The sequence below is a fragment of the Chrysemys picta genome, chromosome 10 (assembly GCF_011386835.1).
Source record: "Chrysemys picta bellii isolate R12L10 chromosome 10, ASM1138683v2, whole genome shotgun sequence".
Classification (NCBI taxonomy): Eukaryota; Metazoa; Chordata; order Testudines; family Emydidae; genus Chrysemys; species Chrysemys picta.
The window spans coordinates 25,006,082-25,030,392 of NC_088800.1; the positions used below are offsets into that span (position 1 = coordinate 25,006,082).

Sequence of the window (24,311 nt, forward strand, 5' to 3'; positions counted from 1 at the left end):
TGGCTGTTTTCTAATCCCTCCTGTCGATTAATGCAAGGAGCCCAACTGTTTATGCCAATAGCATAAAATTCAGTATTTCAACCTTTTTTCCTAGTTTGTCACAAAAATAAATTTTGAAATATCAGAATTTTCCACACGAGGGACATTCTGATTTTTGACCAGCTCTAGATTGGTATAATGGTGTCACTCACAGGACTGTTAAGAGACTCAAATCACTGGGCTTGATCTCTGATGAAAGTTGCAGTAGGTGCAAAGTTGTACTATAAATAACTCAAATAAATAGAACTATTGGTGTAATAGATTTTTAATACAGATATATATTTATGGCATTACATCAAAGCAATTTCATGAAGATAGATTTTTGATTTTACAGCACTGTAAAATAGATACATACAAATGTAGGACAAAATATGGCAATTACAGTATTTAGTATAAAATCTAAACATGTGCATTCAAAGGGAAATATACTTAAGTAACCTCAGTAGTAATTTAAACTCAGTAGTTAGCTGCACTTATCCTTACTTTTTTCAGGAATTGGAAATTATTTTAGCCACACAACTCCTATTAAAGTTAATAGGTGGCAAAATTCCATTGGAACCCTCGGAAAAGCGAGGGGTTACATTTCCGCATTAAAAACCCAGACACTTAAGTGCACTGAAACGTGTTGTGTTCCACAGTAGAATTCGTGTTACTCTACTGGCTGCCCAGGCGATGGCAACTTCGAAAGGCACTCATGAATTAGACTACAGTAACTCTGGTCCACAGGCATTTTGATTCTTGGTACGGTACAGTAGAAAATACAGTAATTCATACAACTTCTGTCATAGTGCCTTAGCATTCAAGTTATATTGCACATGGTTATATATCCTGGGTAGGTTGTGATAAAAATCTAATATTTACATTTTGTGTTTGTTAAAGAACAAACACATTGCTTTGTGGAATGTTTTTTGACAGCTAGCAGTGAGTTTTAACACTTTCTATATTTCTAAAAAGCAACTGGAAATTTACATCCAAGTTTCTGTTCAATTCAGTGAAGATATCACTTTCTTCTCAGCTACCTTTCTAGTACACATTTTTGGTCCTTTTAACATATTCAATTTTTTTTTAATTAAAAATATATTAGATTACATCTCATGCTGCCATCTGACTGTAGAAGTTTGCCTGAGCATGTGGTAGCCAAAATAACTAGCACTTTTAAATAAATAAATATTTAATTTCTAAAAGCAGCAGCAGTAGATTTGGAGTTCTGTAAACAAATTGCTATGAGAAGTCTATAAAAAGACACTGAATTTGGCATGTTGAGACTTTACTTGGCAATATTTTAGAGTTATATGAATCTGCTACAATAGAAAACAGTTTATTAGGCATTTCACATAATCAGGCTGAAAAGAAATGTAAAAAAATACTGATTATTCCTTATATCATATCAGAGGATAAATAAAAATGATCATCCACCAAAAAGAGTATTCCTTTACATAATCAAACATACTCCCTCAGTTCTACTTTAGGTGAGACTTTAAAGGGAATGAACAAAACACATACAAAATGTGTACAAGATGTACAGGACCCAGAAGTAAACAAAAGAAAAACCAGCTTTATAAATTTACAGATATACTAATTTAAACAGCATTGATATCTTAGGCAGTTATAGCTCACCAGAATAAGACCAATATTAAAATTGTCAGTCCAAATTTGAAGAAGAAATGTTCCAAATGTACGCTTGGTACAAACAAATTCAGTGCAAAGCACTAGCTCTGATGAAATTTTGCTGGCACTTAGCTTGCCCTAAATTCCTGTTAAAACATAAAAGAGTTTGTATATAAAATGTATGCATTCATAAACACACACCCCCATCTACGATCTGATCTACATTACAGACCTATAATCGGTATAACTACATTGCTCAGGAGTATGAAAAATCCACACCCGAGCGAGTCAGTTATACCGACCTAGCCCCCCATGTAGACAGTGCTATGTCGATCAGAGAGCTTCTCCTGTCGACATAGCTACCGCCTCACAGGGAGATAGATTAACTACGCCATCAGGAAAACTCTCACCCACCGGTGTAGGAATATCTTCACTTAAGTGGTACAGCTGCACCAATAGAGCATTTTAAGTGTAGACCTGCCCTTGGTATGTATATGCCTCCGCATGTTCTTGAAATTCATGTTAGGTGATCTATTATAATATATTGAATCTTTCCTATAGTACAGTTGGAGTTTAGAAGATCGAGTTCAAGACTGCATGGCATAGCAGTAGTGCTGTACAAGTGTCATCTTGGCATTTCTCTAGACAGCTTTTTATTCCATATAAAAATAGCCCTATTTTAGCTCCTGTCATTAGAAACTAATAATTCATGAAAAACAAAGAAAAATTATTTGCCTGCTTTTGCAAAGCACATACAATTTGCTGTTTATCATTATTGCTGTAATGATGGAACATTTCTGTTCAAATTGGACTTAAAGACTTCCATAGTCTGTAACAATGGTAAACCAGTCAAAGATACTGAAAGTTGAGAGTGTCCAATGTTGCACCAAACCTAAACAAACATATGTCTGGCTAACTGCTAATAAATTAAACATTTGCCAAGCAATGGTTAATATTGTTAGAAAGCAAATACCAATAATTAATACAGCTTTGTTACTATATACCCATATGGTAAGAGCTGTCCATAAATGAATCCATTAAGCTGCAACTGTACTATACTTTAACATAAATATGTTAATTTAATTGTTGAATAAAGTTGGTTTCTCAACAACCACATTTGCCTTTATCTTTCTCCTCATGTAGCTGCTCAGTAGAGCTGTGTCCATTGGACCGTACTACCCCCTCGGGTATCCATGACTTGTCCACGCACCGTTCCATGCGCTTCATGATAAGGTCAAGCAGAGTTTCAATTGCCTTGCTCACATTAGTTCCATTAGCTGCACTTGTTTCAAAATATGGTATCCTGTAAAGGATTAAACAAAAAAAACACCATCACAGATCAAGTGAGCTCTTCCCTGGAAGGAACGCATTATATGGTTATGGCCATGTGCATTAAAACATTCTCCTTAGAGAATGTCTGGAGAGGTCAACAGAATCAAACAGAACTCAACAAAAGCTGAAATTGAAATGCAACCCTTTGTGATGTGCTAAGAGATACAATAGCAGGACAAATATTAATTAACCTCATAACAGCCCGGTGAGGTGGGTATTAACCCCATTTTACTGAGGCACCAATGGATTATGTGAATTCCACAGTGAGCCAGGAAAAAAGAAATCCTGGAGTTCTGTGTTCCAGTCCTTTCTTTTAACCACAAACAAATGCAACTGCTCTATTGGGCCTCGTCTCCACAAGCATTTTTCTTAAAATTTCCCACCATGACTGCTCTACTGGTGGTAGCAATAATGGGAGTGCTCGCATATATGGGCTGCCAAGAGATCTTGTACACTAGCTACCAAGGGTGTAGCTGAACTGGTGCAAAGGCAATGGTTATTAAAGAAAAAAAATGTATGTACCACAGCCACTGCACGTGTGTGATGTCCCTCCCTCAAAAGTTTCCAAGAGCCAAGGACATAACACTCTTCATGCTATTGTATTCCTCTGGATCCTAAGGACCTCAAGGTCTCGGAGAACAGCTGTCTCTTCAACTCCTGCTCTAGGTGCTTCCTCCCTGGGCTCTCCCATTATGTGAATCTCACTATTTCCAGCACAGAGTGGCAGCTGCAAGGAATATGGGGAGAATGGGCCACTTAAGGATTCAGATTTGGGGCGGTGGCAAACATCAGAGACAATGGGCAGTGCATGTGGGATAGTCAGTCATTGTCTCTTCACTGATCTGGATTCCCTGTTCCTCTCAGGACCTTAGGGTGCAAGAGGAGACTGGCAACTCAGGAGAAGAGGCATGAAGGCAAGATAGGGGACAGAGATAGGCAGTGAGGTTGAGGGGAAAAAGCAGGAGAGAGAGAACAGAAGGAGGAAAGCACGTGAAAGTGGTAAAAGGGGAAAGGAAAGGGATGGACAACCTTGAATTGCGCATATTGGAGAAGAAAAATGGGAAAGGGTGACTTGGGAAATGGAGATGAGAATAAAAAAGATAAGAGTGAAAACACTAGGCAGAAATAAGAAAAGGGATATGGCGATGGAGAGAGAGAAGTGGATAATGAAATTGAGGGAAAGAAAAAGTAAGGAAAGTTAGTGAATTGGATACTGTAATACTATGGTATTTCCTGGGCTCCAAATCCCATGGAGGATGCTGCTACTCCCAAATGGGTCTCAAGAGCATTATTCTCCATCCATTCACTCCAAAGGCCTTCACTCCATCCCTTACCGTCTGGAAGTTCCCTGTTGTTTCCCTTACCTTCTATCAATGATGTTGTACACCAGACAACCCCCTATAATATCTTGGGAACAGAAAGAATCTGTGGGTCAAATGAAGCTTCCCTTCCCACCTATGCCACAGGACAGGGTGAACAGTAGCAGGAACATTCGCTGGAGACAGAGCGATTGATAATGGTGGTGAGAGCATAAACAGAGAGGCACATGGTGATAACAGAGGATATAAGAGGGTCTAAGTGAGATGCTGACATTCAGGAAGAGGAAGCTACCAATTGCTTTGATGAAAGACAATGACAAGGTGCAGAAGGAATAAGGGAGCTCCAGGCAGTGATAAATTCAGTTAATTTCCAGTCTTTAAATAAAGAAATGTAGAAAATTCCTCATAGGATACTGTGCAGACAGGAAATAGTTTGGTTAAATCAAATGAAACTCCTGCAGGAAAAACCCATGGCATAACAGTGAAAGGACAGCTGTCCTCACCACTATCCTGATCCACACTGTATAAAAAGATACAGTAAAATGAAGCTTGGCCAGAGCAATAGTAAATCCCAATTATTTTATTTTTCCCCCTTTAATTTTTAAAAATGTCCACGAGGGAAAAGGTAGCTTAAGACCCCTTGGACTCACATCTCACCTAACAATAAGCTCTGCTCCTTGCCATGACATCTGGGAGAGAGCCCATGATGCCAGCCTCCATTGCCCACTTGTTATATTTTTTAAAAAGCACCCTCATGCTTTCTCCCATACTGCCTCCCTCATGCTTGGGAGGAGCTTCCCATACGTATCCTAAAAGCTACCTCATTGTCCTCCTTAAAATCCCTCCTGAAAATTCTCCTCTCCATAATGCCTTCAAAACACTTGACAACAAAAATTTAGGCTGTTGGTATGCTGAGACCACAGCGTACCATGCTGACCAATACTGTCTCATTGTTTCCTTGTACTCCCTGCATATTTCTCTTGGTAGCTCTCTGCAAGGTCCCTCAGATCCCTTGGGTATTTAACAGTTGGCCTAGGTTTGTGCCAGTGCCTCCTCTTTCACAACTCCAGTCTCTGATAATACCTCATCTTTATTACCAGGAAAAAGTATGGATCTCTACAACATCCTCTGTAGTGAAGATGGATACAAAAGTCATTTAGCTATTGTGCAGTGTTCTTCTCCTCCTCAGCTGCTCCTTTTACTCCCTGGTAATCCAGACCACCCACTATCCCCCAACATTCCTGCTTCTTACATATTTAGTGAACTTTCTGAAAGTCTGTTTAAACACTTGAAGCTGTGTTCCAGAGCTAAAGAGGGGAAAATCCTTGTTTATAACTCATTCATCTTCTGACACAAGATGCAAACATAGAGGAAAGAATATTCATTTGATGAAATAAAGGAGATGTATTTAGTAAAAAAGTAGAAATACTTTGTGCTCTTAATATTTTGAATCTGTTGCTGGACAAAAATTCTCCGAGTAAACATACTTTTGAACCCTTTGTCATGTATCATCTATAAATCTAGTATAATTTGCAATACTAATCCAATAAACTGTCTGCATATTAGTGAAATCCTAGATTTTCCCTACTGAAATAAATCCTTCAGGTGAGAGTGGCCCAGGACAATAATTGGAAACTTGCCCTAATCATTGCTTTATACACTGCTCTTCTGGGTCAAAGTCATTTTGCCATAAAAGTACAGCTCCATCTAGAGGTAGCATGTCACCCTGCAAGAGTACCTGCACTAATGAAAACAGAAAGTTACAGCCTCAAAATTTACACTGTATAACATTGAAAAACAATAACATCTTTTGGGACTGCATGTATAGGTCACACAGCTGTTGAAGGAGTAAGGAGAAAATTAAAAGAAGTAGATCCATTTCAGGAACAGGACAGACAGTTTCCACAGACATCAAACTCTCGATTTGCTGTGATGTCAAACTATTCCTTGGGATCAATTCAGGTGGAAAATGTACACTTTTAATCCTTTGTAAACTACTGCCATATTCCCCATGGAAACTGTTCAGCACAGGAATGTGAAATTCTCAGCCTAGACCAAATAGGCAAACACTCAGAAAAATCTCAGGTGTTGCCTTAAGGAAGGGCAGGTATTTCTGTCATTTACATTTCAGCTATGTAATGAATCACCAAGCCATTCTTATTGCCAACAGAAGAATCCAACAAGTCATGTCTAATACTGTAAGTGTAACTGGCAGCTTCACCCAAGTGAAGAGAGCTAATGATTGTTCTAGACAACATCACACCTCCCCTTCAAGACCTCTTCAGAAGCTGTAATACACAAAGCATTTTCCTTTCTCCACCTTGACATGTTACTGCTTTCTATTGTATGCAGTGTTGTTGTTTTAGCCATGTCGGTCCCAGGATATTAGAGACAAGGCGGGTGAGGTAATATGTTTTAATGCTCTTTCTCAGGCTCTGTGTAAAGTTGTCTCTCTCGCCAACAGAAGGTGATCCAATAAAAGAAATTACCTCACCCAACTTGTCTGTCTGCTTTCTATTTTGGCAGTCTCAGAATGCCAAAGGGGTGTGGTTGAATTTTAAAACCAATTTACTTAAGGAGGGGTTCAGAGAGGAAAGAGATGGATGACACTTCCATTTTGTCTCATTTAAAACCAGTTACTTCCTGATTATATGAAATGCAAAGAATAAGCAATATGATAAATTAAGCAATGTACACAAGACCAAAGGGAGATGGGGGAGACGATCCATTGAACAATTTAAAATCTATTAATTTATGGACTTTTTTTTAAACATACTACATACATGAAAATTAATCCTGACAGCCTGAGGAACGACTCAAGGACCCTGTTGTTACTGGACAAGCTTGCTTTTTAAAATACTTGTATATAAATAAATTGGGCATCTATCAATGGAAATAAGGACAGGCGTATTCAGGTACTAATTTTCACAGCAGAGGAAATGACAAGATGAAATGCAGTTGCAGGAGCAGAGAATATTTTTCCCAAGAGCTATTTCCCAAGATGTCTTTTCAGGTCTGGATCTGAAAAGAACATGTGTTTCTCTATTCACAGGCACTGTGCTTGGTGGTGATAAAAAAAAAAAAACAAAAAACAAAAAACCACAGTCTCTGTTCCTAGAATGCCTTTCCTGATCAAGCAGAAACAAACATGAGAATATTATTTGTGTGCTAGGAGGGGGCTTGAGAGTGAATCATGTCTAACCCAGCTGCCTAGTTCAAAAGTATACTGAGAGTGGTTAGTCAAGCAAGGGACTTGGCCCACCAGGGCAGAGCACCTGTATTATGCAGTATATTTTAAAACAAGATATAACTGCAAAATCTGTCCTGGCCATTTAAGGCCCCTAATATAAGAGGTGTGTTTCAGCCACTGTCCCCAAAGTAGCAGGCTATGACGCAGGCTGAGAGAGCAAGAGGAACTGAACTTGTACCCAATTTGCCTCCAATATCCACCCTTCTCTCTCTTATCTCCCTTTTGACAGGAAGTCAGCAGCCTCCCGCTGGTCCCAGTAAAGTGTGATTATGGTGTGTCTTGGTTTACACAGTCTGCTCAGTTGCATTCAGCTTCCTGTCATCTAATTTGACTGAACATGTTTGTGAACAAACACAGTAACATTTTAAAATGGAGATGAGGACTGATCATAACTAGAGCAGTAAGTCTCAAAGTAGCACTCTCACTCTCTCTTTCCCTCATGTGCCAAAAGTGGATTTTAGCAGTATCCTGGGTGCTAGGTCCAAAAAGCTGGAGAGAGGTTTATTTAATACACACTGCAAAGCATTGGGCTGTTGGGCTGTGTGTTAAACATGAAAGTGTTAGGAGGAAATGCTAGATACTTCTGCAGATGATTAAGAATGACTCAGTAATTCAACATGGAGCTGAAACAAGCGACAGAATTACCTGAGCTTCCTGTAAATACAGAAGCATTTCTTCCTTTTCTTATACCCATAAAAAAGTTTTAAGCCATTAAAGATCAAATCATTGGGGTAACATTTTACCAACACATTTCATGAGAGGGGAAATCCTTTCAGTTAAAGCAGGGGTAGGCAACCTTTCAGAAGTGGTGTGCCAAGTCTTCATTTATTCACTTTAATTTAAGGTTTCGCATGCCGGTAATACATTTTAACGTTTTTTTAGAAGGTGTCTCTCTCTAAGTCTATATTATATAATTAAACTATTGTTGTATGTAAAGTAAACAAGGTTTTCAAAATACTTAAGAAGCTTCATTTAAAATTAAATTAAAATGCTGATCTTACGCCGCCAGCCTGCTCAGCCCGCTGGGTGTTGGGGGGGTGGGGGAGGAGACTCGAGGTCAGGGCAGAGGGCTGGGGTGTGTGTTGGGGTGGGGTGGGGGGTTCAGGGCAGAGGGATGGGGTGCTCCCAGCCCCCTGCCCTGAGCGGCTCATGGCAGGGGGCTGGGAGGGATATGCCCTGTTCCACCCCCTTCCCCAAGGCCCGTCCCTATCTCTCTCTGCCTGCTCTACGGAGCAGCGAGCACACTGCAGTCGGCTCTGCTCCTCTGGGAGGAGGAGGGGCTGGAATGCATCACGTTGTGGGGAAAAACGGGGGAGGGAGGGAAGCTTGGCTGCCGCAGGACCAAGCTTCTGCCTCCTGCCCCCACAGGGGAGAGCGGTGGGGCTGAGTGGGGCTGGGACCCCCCCCCACCGCTCTCCCCTGCAGGGGCAGGAGGCAGAAGCTTGGTCCTGAGGCAGCCAAGCTTCCTTTCCTCCCCCGCTTCTTCTCCCAGCGTGGCGTTTTCCGGCCCCTCCGCCCTTCCTCCTCCTCTCACCGGGCAGGCAGCGTGCCACTCAAAATCGGCTCGCGTGCCGTGTTTGGCATGCATGCCGTAGGTTGCCGACCCCTGGCCTAAGATATACCTATGGGCAAAGATGATTATTATTAAACATTTTTATTGCAGTTGTGCCTGAATGTTCCAGCCAGTCTGGGCCTCATTATGCAAGGCACTGTGCAAACATATAATAAGTGAGAGCTTACAGTCTAATAAATTAAGCTTGCAATCTAAATAATTTGCCTCTGAAGTGCTGGCATCAGATCTCAAAATGCTCTACAGCTGGATAAACTAAGACAAAAATGTACAGTATGTTACTTGGACAAGGTCACACTACAAGTCAGTGGCAGAAAGGTTCATAGAAGTTCAACTATGTCAACTCCCCGGTTTATTTTCAGCTTTGGGTTTGAATTTTAATGGAAATTGAAAGCAAAAAGCAAACTGATTCTGCCAAGATTCAGCTGGTTTGGACATTGTAATTAAAATTTTACAGAGCTCCAGTTTTAATACTAGAAAGCATGCAAAACTTGTAAACCCCTTTTTAAATCCTATGATTAATAAGTGGCCAAATGGTCTCCAACACATGCCTTATACTTCAGCTTTCTCTCCTCTGTTTTCTTCTCAGCTATCACTACTTAAACGCCTAAGAAATACTTTTAATAGTGGAACAGTTACGAGATCCTAAACAGAGAATCAGGGAAAGTACTGCAGCACTGGGATTTGAATTTCAGGGGTAATTTTGTTCTGGATGTGAATGCAAAAACATTTACCAAGATATAATCACTTTATGTTTAAAGAAAACTATTTATGAATTAGCTGTATAGAGATACCAGCTCTAAATATAATGATACTTCTCTCATAAAGTCAAGGAAAATGTTCTAAAACCTGTAAGTTATTCAAACATTTAACATATTTAAAAACACTGACACAAACTGAAGATACAAGGAAACAAATCTTCCACGTCAAAATAAATGAACTGGATTCACAATACATGAATTCCCACCCTCCTCTGCCACACCCTTGAGGTATAATACATTTCACTGACATTTATACAGTATGGCAGTGAACATGGCATAGTCCAGGGGTCAGCAACCTTTCAGGAGTGGTGTGCCGAGTCTTCATTCATTCACTCTAATTTAAGGTTTCGCGTGCCAGTAATACATTTTAACATTGTTAGAAGGTCTCTTTCTATAACTCTATAATATATAACTAAACTATTGTTGTATGTAAAGTAAATAAGGTTTTTAAAATGTTTAAGAAGTTTCATTTAAAATTAAATAAAATGCAGAGTCCCCGGACCAGTGGCCAGGACCCAGGCAGTGTGAGTGCCACTGAAAATCAGCTCACGTGCCGCCTTCGGCGCCCATGCCATAGGTTGCCTACCCCTGAGTTAATGAGATTTTAGAGCCTCAAGGAACTCTGTCTCTTGGGCCCTCTGCTGAGCAACCTACATGCTTCTGTCATACTGCGTACATCTTCCATTCTCATTAGGTGAAGAAATAGCTAAGGTAGCTGAAGGTCAGGAATGCAAGGGTGGAGACTACAAGAATGAAAAGCTTCAAATGACTTTCACCTGAATCCTTTGGTTGATAAGATTATGCTTCTGTTTATACAACTAAAGAGAACTGGGAGCCTGGATTTCTGTGGTAACAAAGGTAACTGGGCAATCATAGGGCAAAGGAACCTGTCGGATTAATAGAGGGAGAGCCCTATTACTATTTATTTAGGGACAAATTTACACAGATAAATTATAGGTGGAATTTTAAAATCTCCTCTCTTGCTCCCATGCATGGGAGCCTTAATAGGTCACCACCATCTGTAAAATGCAGTTAATTCTTGCTGGTCTTCTCTTAATTTGTGAGGTTTAGTTACTGCTGTTAAAATGCTAAGCCTTAAATATTTAATAATGGACTAATCAGTCTCCTAGTGACTGTCTCCTCTACATCCCACTCTAAACACAACATTTACTGGTAGTAGGCATGGGGGGGAAATGTTCACTAGTATCCAGAATGGTTAGCAGCAGCAGCAGTTCACTCAGTGAGGCAGGGTTTTTCCTCTTTCCTACCCCATCTTTTGAAGATGTAAGAACATTCCTCTTAGTAGTAACCTTCCTCATCCACCTACAAGTACTGAGAACCATATAGCAGCCCACAGAGTAAAATTTGATCTATGAATCAGCCTTTAGTTTTTGATTCCCACATTGATCAAGTTGGTATTTTGACCACAAGATTAACAGACATTTCACCTTCTGCAGGTAATATCAATGTATGAAGTGGCATGCAAAAAGATTTCGATATAAACATACATCATCTACTTCTTCACATTTCCCAAATTTCCATTCCTTTTTATAAAGGTACATGTTACAAAACTATACTGGTTTGAGGTTAGTGCCCCACAAATAGCATTACACAAGCATGCAACTCAGAGCAGGAAAAAGGAAGGAAGTATTATTGCACTAAACCCCATCTTGCTCTGTTCCTCCCTAATAATGGGGTTGACAATTTGTGAGGCTAAGCTTAACTTTAAAATAAGAGTGACACTGTTTAGTACTGCCTCCAGTTTCTTCCAGAATTTAATGTGATGCACAAATGTGACTTTACAACCTTGGTCAGTATACTCTTGGGTTTCACTGCACAAGGAAATTACGTCCTCTGTCTACTGTAGTCATACAAAATACTACAGGGTAGTATTAATCAGGATTTTGGCTTTTGACACAGTCCCATATGCAGCGCTGAAAGTAACTTAATGGACTTACCCAAGACCCCGGCTGCCCTGCGTACCGGTAAGGGGGGGTGGAGGGGCGACTCTGGGCCCCCAGAAGGGGTAGGGCCTCGGGCAGGAGGGGCGGGGCTGGAGCCAGACTCCTGCAACCAGCCCTTCAGTGCTACCCGGCCCACGCTGCCCGGGGCTCCGGCCGCTACTGTGGCAGCGGTTAATTGTTCTGCTTTACTCAGCACTGGTGAGACATCAGCTGGGCTATTGTTTCCAGTTTTGGGCACCGCACTTTTAAGGAAGACATGGATAAATTGGAGAGTCCAGAGGGGATAACAAAAATGATAAGAGGTTTAGAAAACATGGTTTGGAACTAGAAGAGGTTGGAACTATGAGAAAAAAAGATTGAAGAACTGTGCATGTTTAGTCTAGAAAAGAGAAGGCTGAGAGGGGACACAATAACAGTCTTCAAATATGTAGACGAGGCTGTTCTGAATAGGACAGTGATCAATTGTTCTTCATGTCCACTGAGGGTAGGACACAATTAACTGGCTTAATTTGCAGCAAGAGAGATTTAGATTAGATATTAGGAAAAACTTTTCAAACTCTAAGGGTAGTTAAGTGCTAGAACAAGTTACCTAGAGAGGTTGGAGGTTTTAAGGACAGATTAAATGTACGCCTGTCAGGGTATACTTAATCCTGCCTCATCATTAGTTGGGGGCAGAGGGGGAAAAGAGAATGGCCTAGATGATCTCTTGAGGTCCCTTCCAGCCTTATAGCCATTTCTAGGACTCTGTGGTGTGCTGTGCAGCTTCATCTCCTCATAAATGAAATGTATTCTCCATCAAGTAATAGAGAGGTGTTTACTTTGTTTTCTACTGCAAGGGCAGAGGGGCTCAAAGATACCTCCCCCATGCTGGAGTATTGCACAATAAGGTGCATATCTTTGCTTAAAGCATGTGGCATTTGCCTCTGTCAGAGACAGGATGCGAGATCAGACAGGTCCCTAGGGTGTTCCAAGATGACCATTCTGACAAGAGCCTTCCAATACACAAAGCAACATCACAGACCTTAAAGCAAAACTAGATGTGTTTTTTGAAAACACAAGAAGAAGATACTTGCCCATATTTTTCTGCAAGTTCCTTTGCCTCCTCTTCTTTCACCATTCTCTGGTCTTCCATATCACTTTTGTTTCCACATAATACAATATCAGGGTTTTCACAATACGCATGCATTTGTAGCTGGCCTAACAGCAAAAACAAACAGTAAAAGCAGGGCTTATCTTATTCTGTTATGTATAAAGTTCACTTAGAACATGAGTGCCTTTTTAAAACGGAAATGGAGAACTTGAGTGAAGTAATTCTTGGACAGGAAAAAAATAAGTTTGCTGCCAATTTCTTACCTGTTTTCTTCCCCAACCTTTTTTAATTTATTTTATTAAAAGCACTAGCGATATTTGCACTCCAGCGGGATCTTTGCTGCTTACAAGTTCATCTGGTCCTGCTGTTTACTCTATCTTAGATGCTTATAAGACCCCCATTACTATAGCATTCAAGAGCTTAAAATCCTTAATGTATTTACACTCACAACACCCCAATGAAGTAGGGAAGTGCTTTTAATCCCATTTTACAGATGGGGAACTCTCTGACACAGTGATTTGCCAAAGGTCACACAGGAAGTCTGTGGCAGACCAGGGAACTCAGCCCAGTCTCCTGAGCGCTAGGACACCAGACCACCCTTCCCTCCACATGAAGTCATTACTCCATTTTGGGACAATCATCTCCACAACCAGTTGTGATGCCAGAGTGTTTTGACATCGGGTGAAAGAAGACAAGCAGATTATCTCAAACAAAAATCCTACTCCAGTCCAAACATGCCTAGTATTTAAAAAGCAGGACAAGAGAAATACAGAAAATACATGGAACAAGCCAAATCCATCCAAACGGCAATTCCACGGAAGTCAAGGGCACAATATTTGATAAGATTTTCTATAACACTCGCAGTTCTTCAATTACAGTACTGGAGAATGCAGTATTTAGGATATACGGAGGAAAGGACATTACGATAGACCAGTAGCCATGGATGGTTTTCGGTATTCTGTACACATGCCTCTTTTCAGTAAGAATTCATGCAAACTGGTTTTATTATGTGCAGATTTTATGTTAAGCACAATGCTCCTCCCCATCAGCCTGTAGGGGGACATCATCTAGTATTGCCCATTACCCCTCCCAATACTAATGGCTCTGACCCGGGGACAAAATGCACCAAACCTCTTGCTATGGTGCAGTGGAGTGGAGCTGAGGAACATGCCTGCACCCATTTGTCAGCCAATCACTGGAAATCCAAATCACTGGGGCAGATGCGCCTCGTAATCCCTAGAGTGCTAGATTGTGAACCCACAATCTAAGGATTAAGGATCTGCCTCTGAGCTTTTCCAGTGAGCTGCTGGTAATGGGAAAGTGAGTACTTCCCTGTTCCTCTTGCATTAACAGTTGGGCAAGTGTTTCCTGTCTCTTCCATAACAAACTCCAGAACAAAACTGCCAGGTGTTGAGTGGTGCCCATGATAAGCTCTCAATCAAAAAGAATCAGGACTGAGTTTCAAGTTGGCCGATTTCAAATTTCATTACTAAACATCACCCAATTTCACATTGTATTTCAAACATCAGGGGTATGAAACCAGCCTGACTGAGGTTTTGTGAGTGCAGCAAGCAAGTTAAAAAAGCCAAGGCTTCAGATACAGTATTGGAAACCAGATTCACTCACAGCTATTTTATACAGATTTCCATTTTGTTCCTTTCTAGAAAGCCTTAAGTCAAATATTTTTGGCCTTATCCCCTCTGTGGAGTTCTCCATAGTTCTAAATGCAGCACAGGAAAAACAGTGACATACAAGTAAAGACGTGACATACTTATCCAGACAAGTAAAGACGTGACATACTTATCCAGTTTCTGACATTGAGAAAGCTTTGCTCATTTGTCAGATCGAAGAGGAGAAGAAAACCCATAGCATCTCTGAAGAAAGCTGTTGTCAAGCTACGAAACCTAGAAATACAAAGCACAGTTGTAGCTGGTTTCCCTTTCATAAGGTATAGCTGATGAGTAAATTTTGAAAAATGATCATACTATAAAATAGGCAGATAAGTGAGGTAATCTAAAATTTAATTGTACTAGAACCATCACTAGTCATGTCTGATTTCTGCTGACATACGGTCTGAACCAATTAAGTTACTATAGGCTTGATCCAAGAGTAAAGTTAGTGGAAAGACGCCCATCAATTTCTGTGAGCTTTGGCTCAAGCCTTACATTATACAGCACATTTTGATCAGCTTGAAAAAAGCATCTTATTCAAAGTGAAATTCAAATCACGTTGAAATTTATTATTGTGCATTTAAAATTTGACAATATTTTAAAACATCATCAGACCAAAAATGTTGCGATATTAAAGTACTTTGAAACAAACAGGACAGGTGAAGAATATGCACAACTTTTACTTTTTATATGAAGAGAAACTGCCAACAATATTCAGGACAAAAACTTGATTCCATGCAGGATAGAACATTAGAGAGTGACTCTCACCAGCCATCTACCTGATCTTTACAAAGGAAGGGATGAATCCTGCATCTCTACTTCCACAAAGACAGTGGAGGGTTTGCCTGCTTAAGAACTGGGTAAAGACTGCAGGATGTGACCCATAGATAGCTACTGGCTTTGGTCTTGAAAGAGGGCAAATTGTTGGAGATACAGAGCTAGATATAAATTTGCTAGCACAGCATAATATATATATCTCATCCTCAATAGTTACCATTCAAATAAATTACAGCCACTTCTAGCTGGCTACAAGAGCTAATGAAAGCCTAAACAGAGTGCAGGTCGATATAACCAAATATGCACTGCAGACTTCTGGCAGACCCCTCATTCTGACTTCATGTGTATGGCTTCCACTGAGTCTTAATATCTTCAGAAGAATGAACGAAAGCACAAGAAGATAAATTAAGAAAATAGATTATATGAGAGAGAGAGAGAGAGAGAGAGAGAGAGAGAGAGATAGACTAGGAAAATATATAGAAAATAGAGAAAAAAAGCATCTATAGGTAAGAACAAACAGCCCCCCCCCTTCAGGGGAAATTATGATCACATTGCTGTTAATGTCAGAATAAGGGCACATTTTGATTAATGAGTCATGCTCATAAAATACAACAGACAACAGGAGAATTCATGCACTTGAGTTCAGTTAATAGTTTAGTAAGCACAGTCACATTTGCTTCATATAAAGGCCACACCTTTCCTGTCCTGCAGTGTCCCACAGTTGCAGATGTATCCTCTGTCCTCTGCCGCTAATACCATCTGGCCCATTGGATCTGTACACCTATAAACAGACAATTTTCCAACTGTCAGCAGTCCACTCAACAGCACAGCAAAAAACTGACGTTTAAAATATAATACTTTAATCAGTCTTGATGCCAATAACAATCTAATGCATTGTTGATCTAAGAGTCAACACTACAGACAGACACCATTTCTTTGCCTTATGGGGCCGAGTTGTAGGCTCCCACTTTGATCCTGCCCTCTAGTAAAATATTTAAGAAAGGAAAAGCATCAAATGAGAGAAAAGAAAATGTTTCCAATAAGCTATGAAGACCTAACGAGAAATTCAATGTGGCTATGATTTGCATTAGGCAGGCTTGATTCTTTCTAGTTTCTATTTTTACTATTACTGTTTCACTCTGTTCAAATTGAAACAATTATAAAAGCGCGATCAGATAACGTAATATGGCAATATATTTTGTACCATTAACAGAACCATGTCAGCAAAACAGAATATGACTGTAGAGATAATGACTTGTGTTTAACTGTCACAAGGTTGCTAAGAAGAATCCAGTGTAGATCTTATCATATTATAGCTTACAAGAACAGGAACTGGAATAAAAGCTCAGTAGCTTATTTAGCAGGTGAATATAAATAAAGACAGCTGTTGAGTATGAAGAGAATCAAATGGAAATAGTGTTTCAAGTCACGGTCTAGAAGACATCTCAGTTTGGGTTGTCCTCTCCTTTTCCTATTGGTATTACTGAACCCTAAGATTAAAGAAGTTATGATATATAGGCAATATCATTGGCACAGAATGGGTCACAGGATAATGGTCACAGAGGGTCAGACAGGCCTATCAAATCAAAACCATCAAGTTTAACTGTCTCTTGCTTGGAAAATATTCATTTTGAGAATTTGATTTTGGTTACTCCATTAGAACAATTACTCACCCATCAGCAGCAAGACTGAACAAGAACATTCTGCACCATGAAAACCCCTTGGTACTCATGCATATTGAGTGTGGGGTGAGTAGCCCAGGTAAAGTGACTCTGCCAAAAGTCGTCTGAAACCCCTGTATGCTAACAAGATGGGCTTGGTGCCAACTATGAATGTGCAAGTGCGGCAGGGAGCGGTGGTATGGTAATTATTGTGGTTCTCCATTGCCTCAAATCAAAAAATGTTTCCCATATCCTCACTTCAGATAAAATTTCAGCAACTAAAAATTTTCCAATTTTATAAAAAATGGCCTTAAAATATTCAGTATGGATCACAGATTTTCTCTATAAAGTGATTAAAAGGAGGAAATCTTGTAGATATCCATTCAAACTCTGTTGCATTTAAAATTGAGATAATTTAGGAGCCACCTCCTGGATTCTTTGAAGACACTGGGAAAATGGGTTTCCCAGGTAATCGGGGCCCAGATCCAACGCCCAATGCCAGATTACTTTCTGTACTGGATGCCCTGTTGGAATATTATCATTATGGCATGAATTGTTTACAATATTTACTGACAGCATCCTCACTTCAGATAAAATTTCAGCAACTGAAAATTTTCCAATTTTATAAAAAATGGCCTTAAAATATTCAGTATGGATCACAGATTTTCTCTATAAAGTGATTAAAAGGAGGAAATCTTGTAGATATCCATTCAAACTCTGTTGCATTTAAAATTGAGACCTTGTTAAATAAATGAATTAGAATAGCTTTTAGTTTTCACATTTTGACCTCTGATGCTTAGGAGTTTGGAAAACATAGGTACCTGCTTAGGAAACTTAGGCGTCCTACAAGCATTGCCCCTTTCATTTAGAAAGTATTAATTATTCACCACTGCCCTACCCCGTATTTTTCAGTGGCACAAAAAATTAACATGGTTGTCTTTGTTTACTAGCCACTTTGGCTTATAAAGAAATTTATGCCAATGCATCTTTAATTGGGGCCAGTTCTGCAGGCCTTCCCTTGTGGAAAGTCTACTGATGAAAATGGCAGTTCAATTTACAAGGAATGGTCTGAATGCCATAGCATCATCCGTTCCTATCAGTACAGGTCACTGAACTTGGTTTATTAGTTAACCGCTTCTGCAGAAGGGAGTAACAAAACAATTCTTTTGTGGACCTCACAGAAACAGCCTTTTTTGTTTTATTTGCCGTTCCTAGAGAGAGAAGAAGGTGGTATTTTGTGCCCATGATATATGGTCGACTATGCAGTGACGATCAGGAGATCGGGTTTTAAAAAAGTAATTTTTATGCAGTTGATGGCTAGATTTTTATTTTTTAAATAATTGTACATTCAAAGTAGCCCACAGAGTTGCTGCAACTTACCACTCTCTTTTCCCGAAAGTCAATCCCCACTGTCGTGATAAATCTGGAATTAAATTTGCCATCTGTGTACTGGTAAAGGATGCTGGTCTTTCCTACTCCCGAGTCACCGAGTGCTAGGAATTTGATGAGGTAATCGTAGTCTCCATCAGACATAGTGAGATCTTTGTAGACCACCTTTAAAAATCAAAATAAAGAAACACTTCTCATTTCATTACACAAAGCAAATGGCAGTGTTCTGAATACATAAGTTTGTTAATTCTAAGTCTCCACTAAAGCTTTTTTGCAACTTATTTAAAATAAAGATAAGAACGGGCCTGATTTTGCCCTCCTTAACACTGGTTTTATTCTGGTGTAACCCCACTGAAGGTCACTGATGGAGCGGAGGCTCAGGCTTAACATTTTGAAAGGTCAATGCCAAATTCAGCTCTGACATAAAGGGACACAAATCTACCGACCTCAGTGCTTAACTACAACAGAACTGATTCTGGCTCATAATTTCAGAAGAAGCCAAGGGCCAATTCTACTCTGACTCCAGTTTTACACTAGGTGCAACTCCAATGGCTCTGACTGAATTACTCGATATACACCAATGTAAGTGAGAGAAAAATCAGGCTCAATTTGTTAGATAAAGAGAGAAATCAGCTGTCCTGAATAAACTACCTGCCTGTCAATGGAGGGTGCAAGTGAATGCAGGATGGTTCTCCTCAATAAGAGTTGCTACAGACCATCATTTATTAGAAACAAAAAAGGAGAAAATAAAATTTGTACTTTTTTACAAAAAGCAACAAAGTACAGAATTAAAGTACTCTGGAAAACCCTGTACACAGCATTAGTCACAGAACTAATTTTCATCCATATCTGAAAGTTGCAGCAGTTTTATAAATGCATCTGCAGTATCTAGCTGAACTAGTATTCACCAGAGCATACTAGATTTGGAATACATGAAGAATCTATTTTATTCTCTTGACTTTGCCCACCACAAGCAGCAATTCAATAAAAGGCACTGTACTGCCATAAACAATCAAACTATATTGCACTGCGGGAGTGGGGCAGAATGCACCATACCAGGCTCTTTTAAAAACAGCTTAACAATAAGTGCTCCATGTGTTATGCAAAATTAATTTGGTGGGAGTTTCAGGAGATGCTCCTCTGGATGGTCTATGAAGACTGACCTATCCTCTCAACCTAAGTGTTGCTTAAAGAGTTCATTTTCTTCATTAGTCATTGAAGGCAGATCATCCAAACAGTCTCTCCAACACTTTCCATCCATGTTCTTGATGCAGAAGTCCATAATTAATATAAAACCTCACTACCCTTTTCATAAGGCATGATGGGAACACTGTTAGCAGCATTCAGTATGTTGGGTCACAGTTACATTCAACCTACTTAAAACGCCCTTTATTTTATATATATATATGGTATCTGTACTAGGTCTTTAAAACTAATTTGGGACTTAAATTGTACATGCATGGTCAAATTTTCAAAGGCCACCTCAAACTGAAGCCCAAATTCTCTATATCTACCTTCTTGTATGAAAATCCAGGTTCACGTGTGCACAAAATCTTGGATTTAAAAAACCCCCGTGGGTGCAGTTTTAGAAGCTAGTTTGAGCTCCCTTGAAAAATAATGTATTCTTTGAAAAGCACATGTGGACATTACAACACAGAAAATAGCCAGCTGACTAAAACCAAAACACTAGAACTGCCTATTATTAAAACTTTTATTTTCCAAGATTTCACTTTATGCAAAATTTTGAAGAATTAGTATTTTCACATGGAATACATGCAAATGAATGTGACTGCCTATGTTTCTTATGTAAAGCTATTTTTTCCTCCAAAACAGCCTGTTTTTCATTTAAACGCATATCTGAGCAACAGTTTCCATGAAAAAAAGACCATTTTTGAGTTTGTAATGAAATAGAAGACAATTTTCAGGTATTTTTGTAATTTATTAATGATAGTTTGAACAGTTTTACCAACCACTAAACCTAAGTGTTTGAATACACTGCTAAACACTACTACTGTATCAGTCAGAATTTAAAATGTCTAGTCTTATCCCCTTTGGGGATCATAAAAGAAAAAAGTACAAGATTTAAAATTTGAAGTGAAAATTAGGTGTTTCAAAATGTCTAGACTGTACAAAACAATTCCTAAACCAACCACATCAATTCCAGGGAAAATTCAGTGTATGTGAAAAAGACACATGGGAATTGTGCTCTAGTTGTTTCCTGTTTGAGTAGCTACTGATCTCCCCTTCCCCAGTATCTTGCTGCCTTATGCAGCTTGTAAAAGAAAACATCTAAAAAGAAACCTGAGGAGCTCTTCCAAAAGCAATAGAAATCTAGCACCAAAAAATTACCAATTACCAGGGGAGAAAAGGTATCAAAATATAAAGAGACCATAAAATGAAATACATGTTTCTTGCAAAATGTGCAATTTGGGCTGCAAATAATATTATTATTAGAACTGTAATACTATTTACTGCTCTAACTACACAAAGCTGTAAGGCTAATCACTTCATTAAGTCCATAGCATTTCAACTATATTCTTTGCAGTACAACTGTCCTCAATAGCATAGCATCAATTCAGACCTTAGTCTCTACTACACAACTTGAGGTTTGGAACAAACTCCAGACCTCCAGTGTGTGGGCATCAACCACCACCATTAAGGTAGGAATGTAACTATCTCTGAGGCTTTGGCTTTATTGCAAAATTTCATATTGTAAACAGAACATGACTGTGATGAGTTTAGTTAGCCAACATGGTGCAGACCCCATGACTGTGGTCAGTGCAGACAAGAGGGAAGATTTGTCAAAGGCACAAGTGGCAGGTAGGTGCTTCATGCCACTGACTTTTAATTGGAGTTTGGTGGCCAGCTGTCATTTGTGCCATGAAAATTCCCCCCCAGGCACCACTCCTGTTCTGCATCATTTCAGCTACTCATGTTGATGAACAGCTGACACAAATTCTCCACCTCTACACCAAACACAAAGTCATGGTAAGCTAAATCAACTTTCCACACTCAAGTTTTAAAACATGATAAAAATGTGGTCATGACATTAAGGCCTCAGATGAGATGAGACAAGACATTCAGAACTAGCAGCATGATTTCTATGCTGTGTTGCAGGCTTGACACTCCAGAAACACATTCACCTACCCTCTATGCTATAGCATGAAGGACTGCAGAGTCTTACAAGCAGCTAGAGCAGAAGGGAAGGCATTGCAGTAAAAGGCTTTAACTAGATATTAGAAGTCCTCATTCACCCAGGTGCTCATAAAGGCCCTCAAAATACTTTTGGGGATGAGGGAGGAGTTAAAAAAAAATAGGATCACACAGCAAGCAATTCCCCAGAAAAGTTTCCATTGTGAGGTATATTTTTTTCAAAAGCCCTAACATTTTTTAAAATCTTCAGATTGACTATAAATACAACAAGGAGTCCGGTGGCACCTTAAAGACTAACAGATTTATTTGGGCATAAGCTTTCGTGGGTAAAAACCCCACTTCTTCAGATGTTTTTGTGGATATAGACTAACACGGCTACCCCGTGATAACAGATTGACTATGACTCCTTCCTAATATTTAGTTTGTGATGAAATTAATGCTTCCACATCTTCTGCCAAGCTACTTTGCAGTCCTTTGTAAACTTTCCCTCTTTTTAAATATACATTCTGTTGTGCATAAATCTCTAAAATTACTAGTATTTAAAAAATGCCCAGATACTCAACAAGTGCAACTTGGGACTAGTGTGTTATGAAGACAGGTCATCCCTCTCCGGGAGCTTATCCACATGGTGCATTAGTCTGCACTAGAGAGGTGTAATTCTAATGTGCACCGGTGTGTTGTGCACTGACTGGCCCATGTGGATCCTGCTGGCGTGTACTAAAGACACTATTAGTAATGCTATCCTTTATTCCTAACAGACTGCTGTTGTGAGTAAAATGTGTGTGTATAAAGACCTCAGAAGATAGATACAACAGAAGTGCAAAGTATTCTTATCAGCAGCAGCACGTTTGGAAAGGTAGGAAACTATTATACGTCATCTCACTTTGTGTAGTTTGCTAAAACTTACTGTAAATAGCTACCGCCCTCCACTGAACAAAGGTCAGAGCTAGCACAAGATTAAATATATACATCTTCCAATACAGGAATTTGTATAATACCTGTTTGGATAAGCTGCCACACAATACAGACTGCTTTTTACCCCTGCTTTAATTCACCATATAGCTTGTAATTAACCATTTGCAAATGGCTGGGAACAGGGCCAGGAGTCCTTAACACAAAATAAAAGAATAATACATTCCAATCAATCCTTGACAAGGAAAAGATCTTCCTTGGTCAAGTTACAGTGTATATCACTCCCACGTCTCACCCTACAAGATAAACCCAGTACTCAAATATTTCCAGGATATGTTTACTGTGAAAGTCTGAACCTAACCCTGAAGAGAAGCAAGAGTTACTTTCATAGTCCGTCCCAGCCCTGTCCTCCTCCCTGTACAAATATTTAAAAAGTGTTCTCCACCTTCCGCCTTACAAGGCTTACATTCCAGGAACCTAGAAGCGTCCAAATTTCTACTATACAAATTGACAGTGTGTGAAACAACAAAATCCTTCAAGGAGTTAAAAAAAAAAAACTGATACTTTTAAACACTTTTTATTGAGGTTTTTTTATACAATAGCCAGTGTTTGTTATTTTAAAAAATATGTATTACATGTATATAAACCTTTAATGAAAAAAAGGTGGAGATGGGACAGATGAAAGTGACGGTTTGGTGGCCCAAGTCATAGATTTTCATAGATTTAAAATACACAGAGGATGAATTTCTGCCCCCAGTGAATCAATAGCAAAACTCCCATAGGGTTCAGTGAGGCCAGGATTTCACCCAGCTCTCTATAACCACCAGCTCAGACCCTAGATGGGCGAGTTCAGTCCTTCATTCTTCCAGTAAATAAAACCGATTTCCTTGCCATTTGTTTTCAAAACAAAATTCTTGTCTGCTCAGGCTAGGCATTAAAAATGCCAAGGAACTTCCATAAATTGGGGTTTGCCTGGATCCTTTGGCCAAAATTCCCCACCCACTTCTGTATGTTATGCATTGCTCAGTGTTAGTTGCTACTCTCTATACCAAAGTTGCCCTCATTTCAGTGGCCCATATGCATACAGCTTGTGAAGCTTTTTGGAATCTATCAGGGTTAAAAGTCATATATAAATGCAAATTAGAGACAATAATTCAGCCTGTGTTCATCTTTTGGGAAGATGTCAAAAGAGGGAAGAAGAATTGTGGATTTTAAAATCATTAAAAAACAGAAGACATCTAACCTAACAGTTAGGAGTTGGTAGAACTCCTTCATTCACATGTTTTTTAATCAAGCTCACAGCACTGCAGCACACTTTTCAATCCCTTCCATTCACATTAATGTGCCCTAAAGGAAGGCATAAGAAATCTAGGAGGGAGTTGGATATAATTAGAACCCAGCAGGAGGTCCAAAATCGTTTTGGAAGGGACTTCCTCAACATTATTTTTAAGAGTAGGAAATACAAGAGCAACTCCTTTTTGCTGAAAACTGTAAGTTACCAAAGGAACAGGTCACACAGCAAGCACTCCAGTCAGCTCTTCTCTTCTAATGAACCTCTTGTGTTGTGGTTACATTTGATACTTCATAATAAAACACTGGGATGGACAGAGAATATGAAAATCTGGGAAGCTCCATTGGCAGTTTGCACTGCTGGTATGATCATATTATCATCTATTTCAATGTGGTCATGTCTGTGGCATCTCCAAATAATTATGCCTACTCCACTACTTACTTCTCTGCCAATAGGAAAGGCTACATGTTTCTTGAGGCAAGTACTGCTCCTGATAAATGAGTCTATTCACATTAGTTTAAGGTG

The 24,311-nt window shown here is 39.5% G+C and overlaps 1 protein-coding gene across 10 annotated transcripts in view; it reads right to left on the minus strand.

Annotated features, from left to right (window-relative positions):
• Window positions 1-288: 288 nt before the first annotated feature.
• RAB27A (RAB27A, member RAS oncogene family) overlaps window positions 289-24,311 on the minus strand; it is a 73,180-nt gene continuing 49,157 nt past the window's right edge. For 7 of the 10 annotated variants that reach the window (XM_005294260.5, XM_065558240.1, XM_005294258.5 and 4 more), the window contains 5 exons: window positions 18,422-18,595; window positions 16,076-16,161; window positions 14,734-14,837; window positions 12,917-13,040; window positions 289-2,950 (listed from right to left, as the gene is read on the minus strand). In XM_005294260.5, coding sequence (XP_005294317.1) covers window positions 2,752-2,950; window positions 12,917-13,040; window positions 14,734-14,837; window positions 16,076-16,161; window positions 18,422-18,574 — 666 coding nt within the window. In that variant the 5' untranslated portion in view covers window positions 18,575-18,595 and the 3' untranslated portion in view covers window positions 289-2,751. The remainder of the gene's footprint in view (window positions 2,951-12,916; window positions 13,041-14,733; window positions 14,838-16,075; window positions 16,162-18,421; window positions 18,596-24,311) is intronic. The other 3 variants (XM_065558242.1, XM_065558241.1, XM_065558243.1) reach the window with 1 other exon arrangement.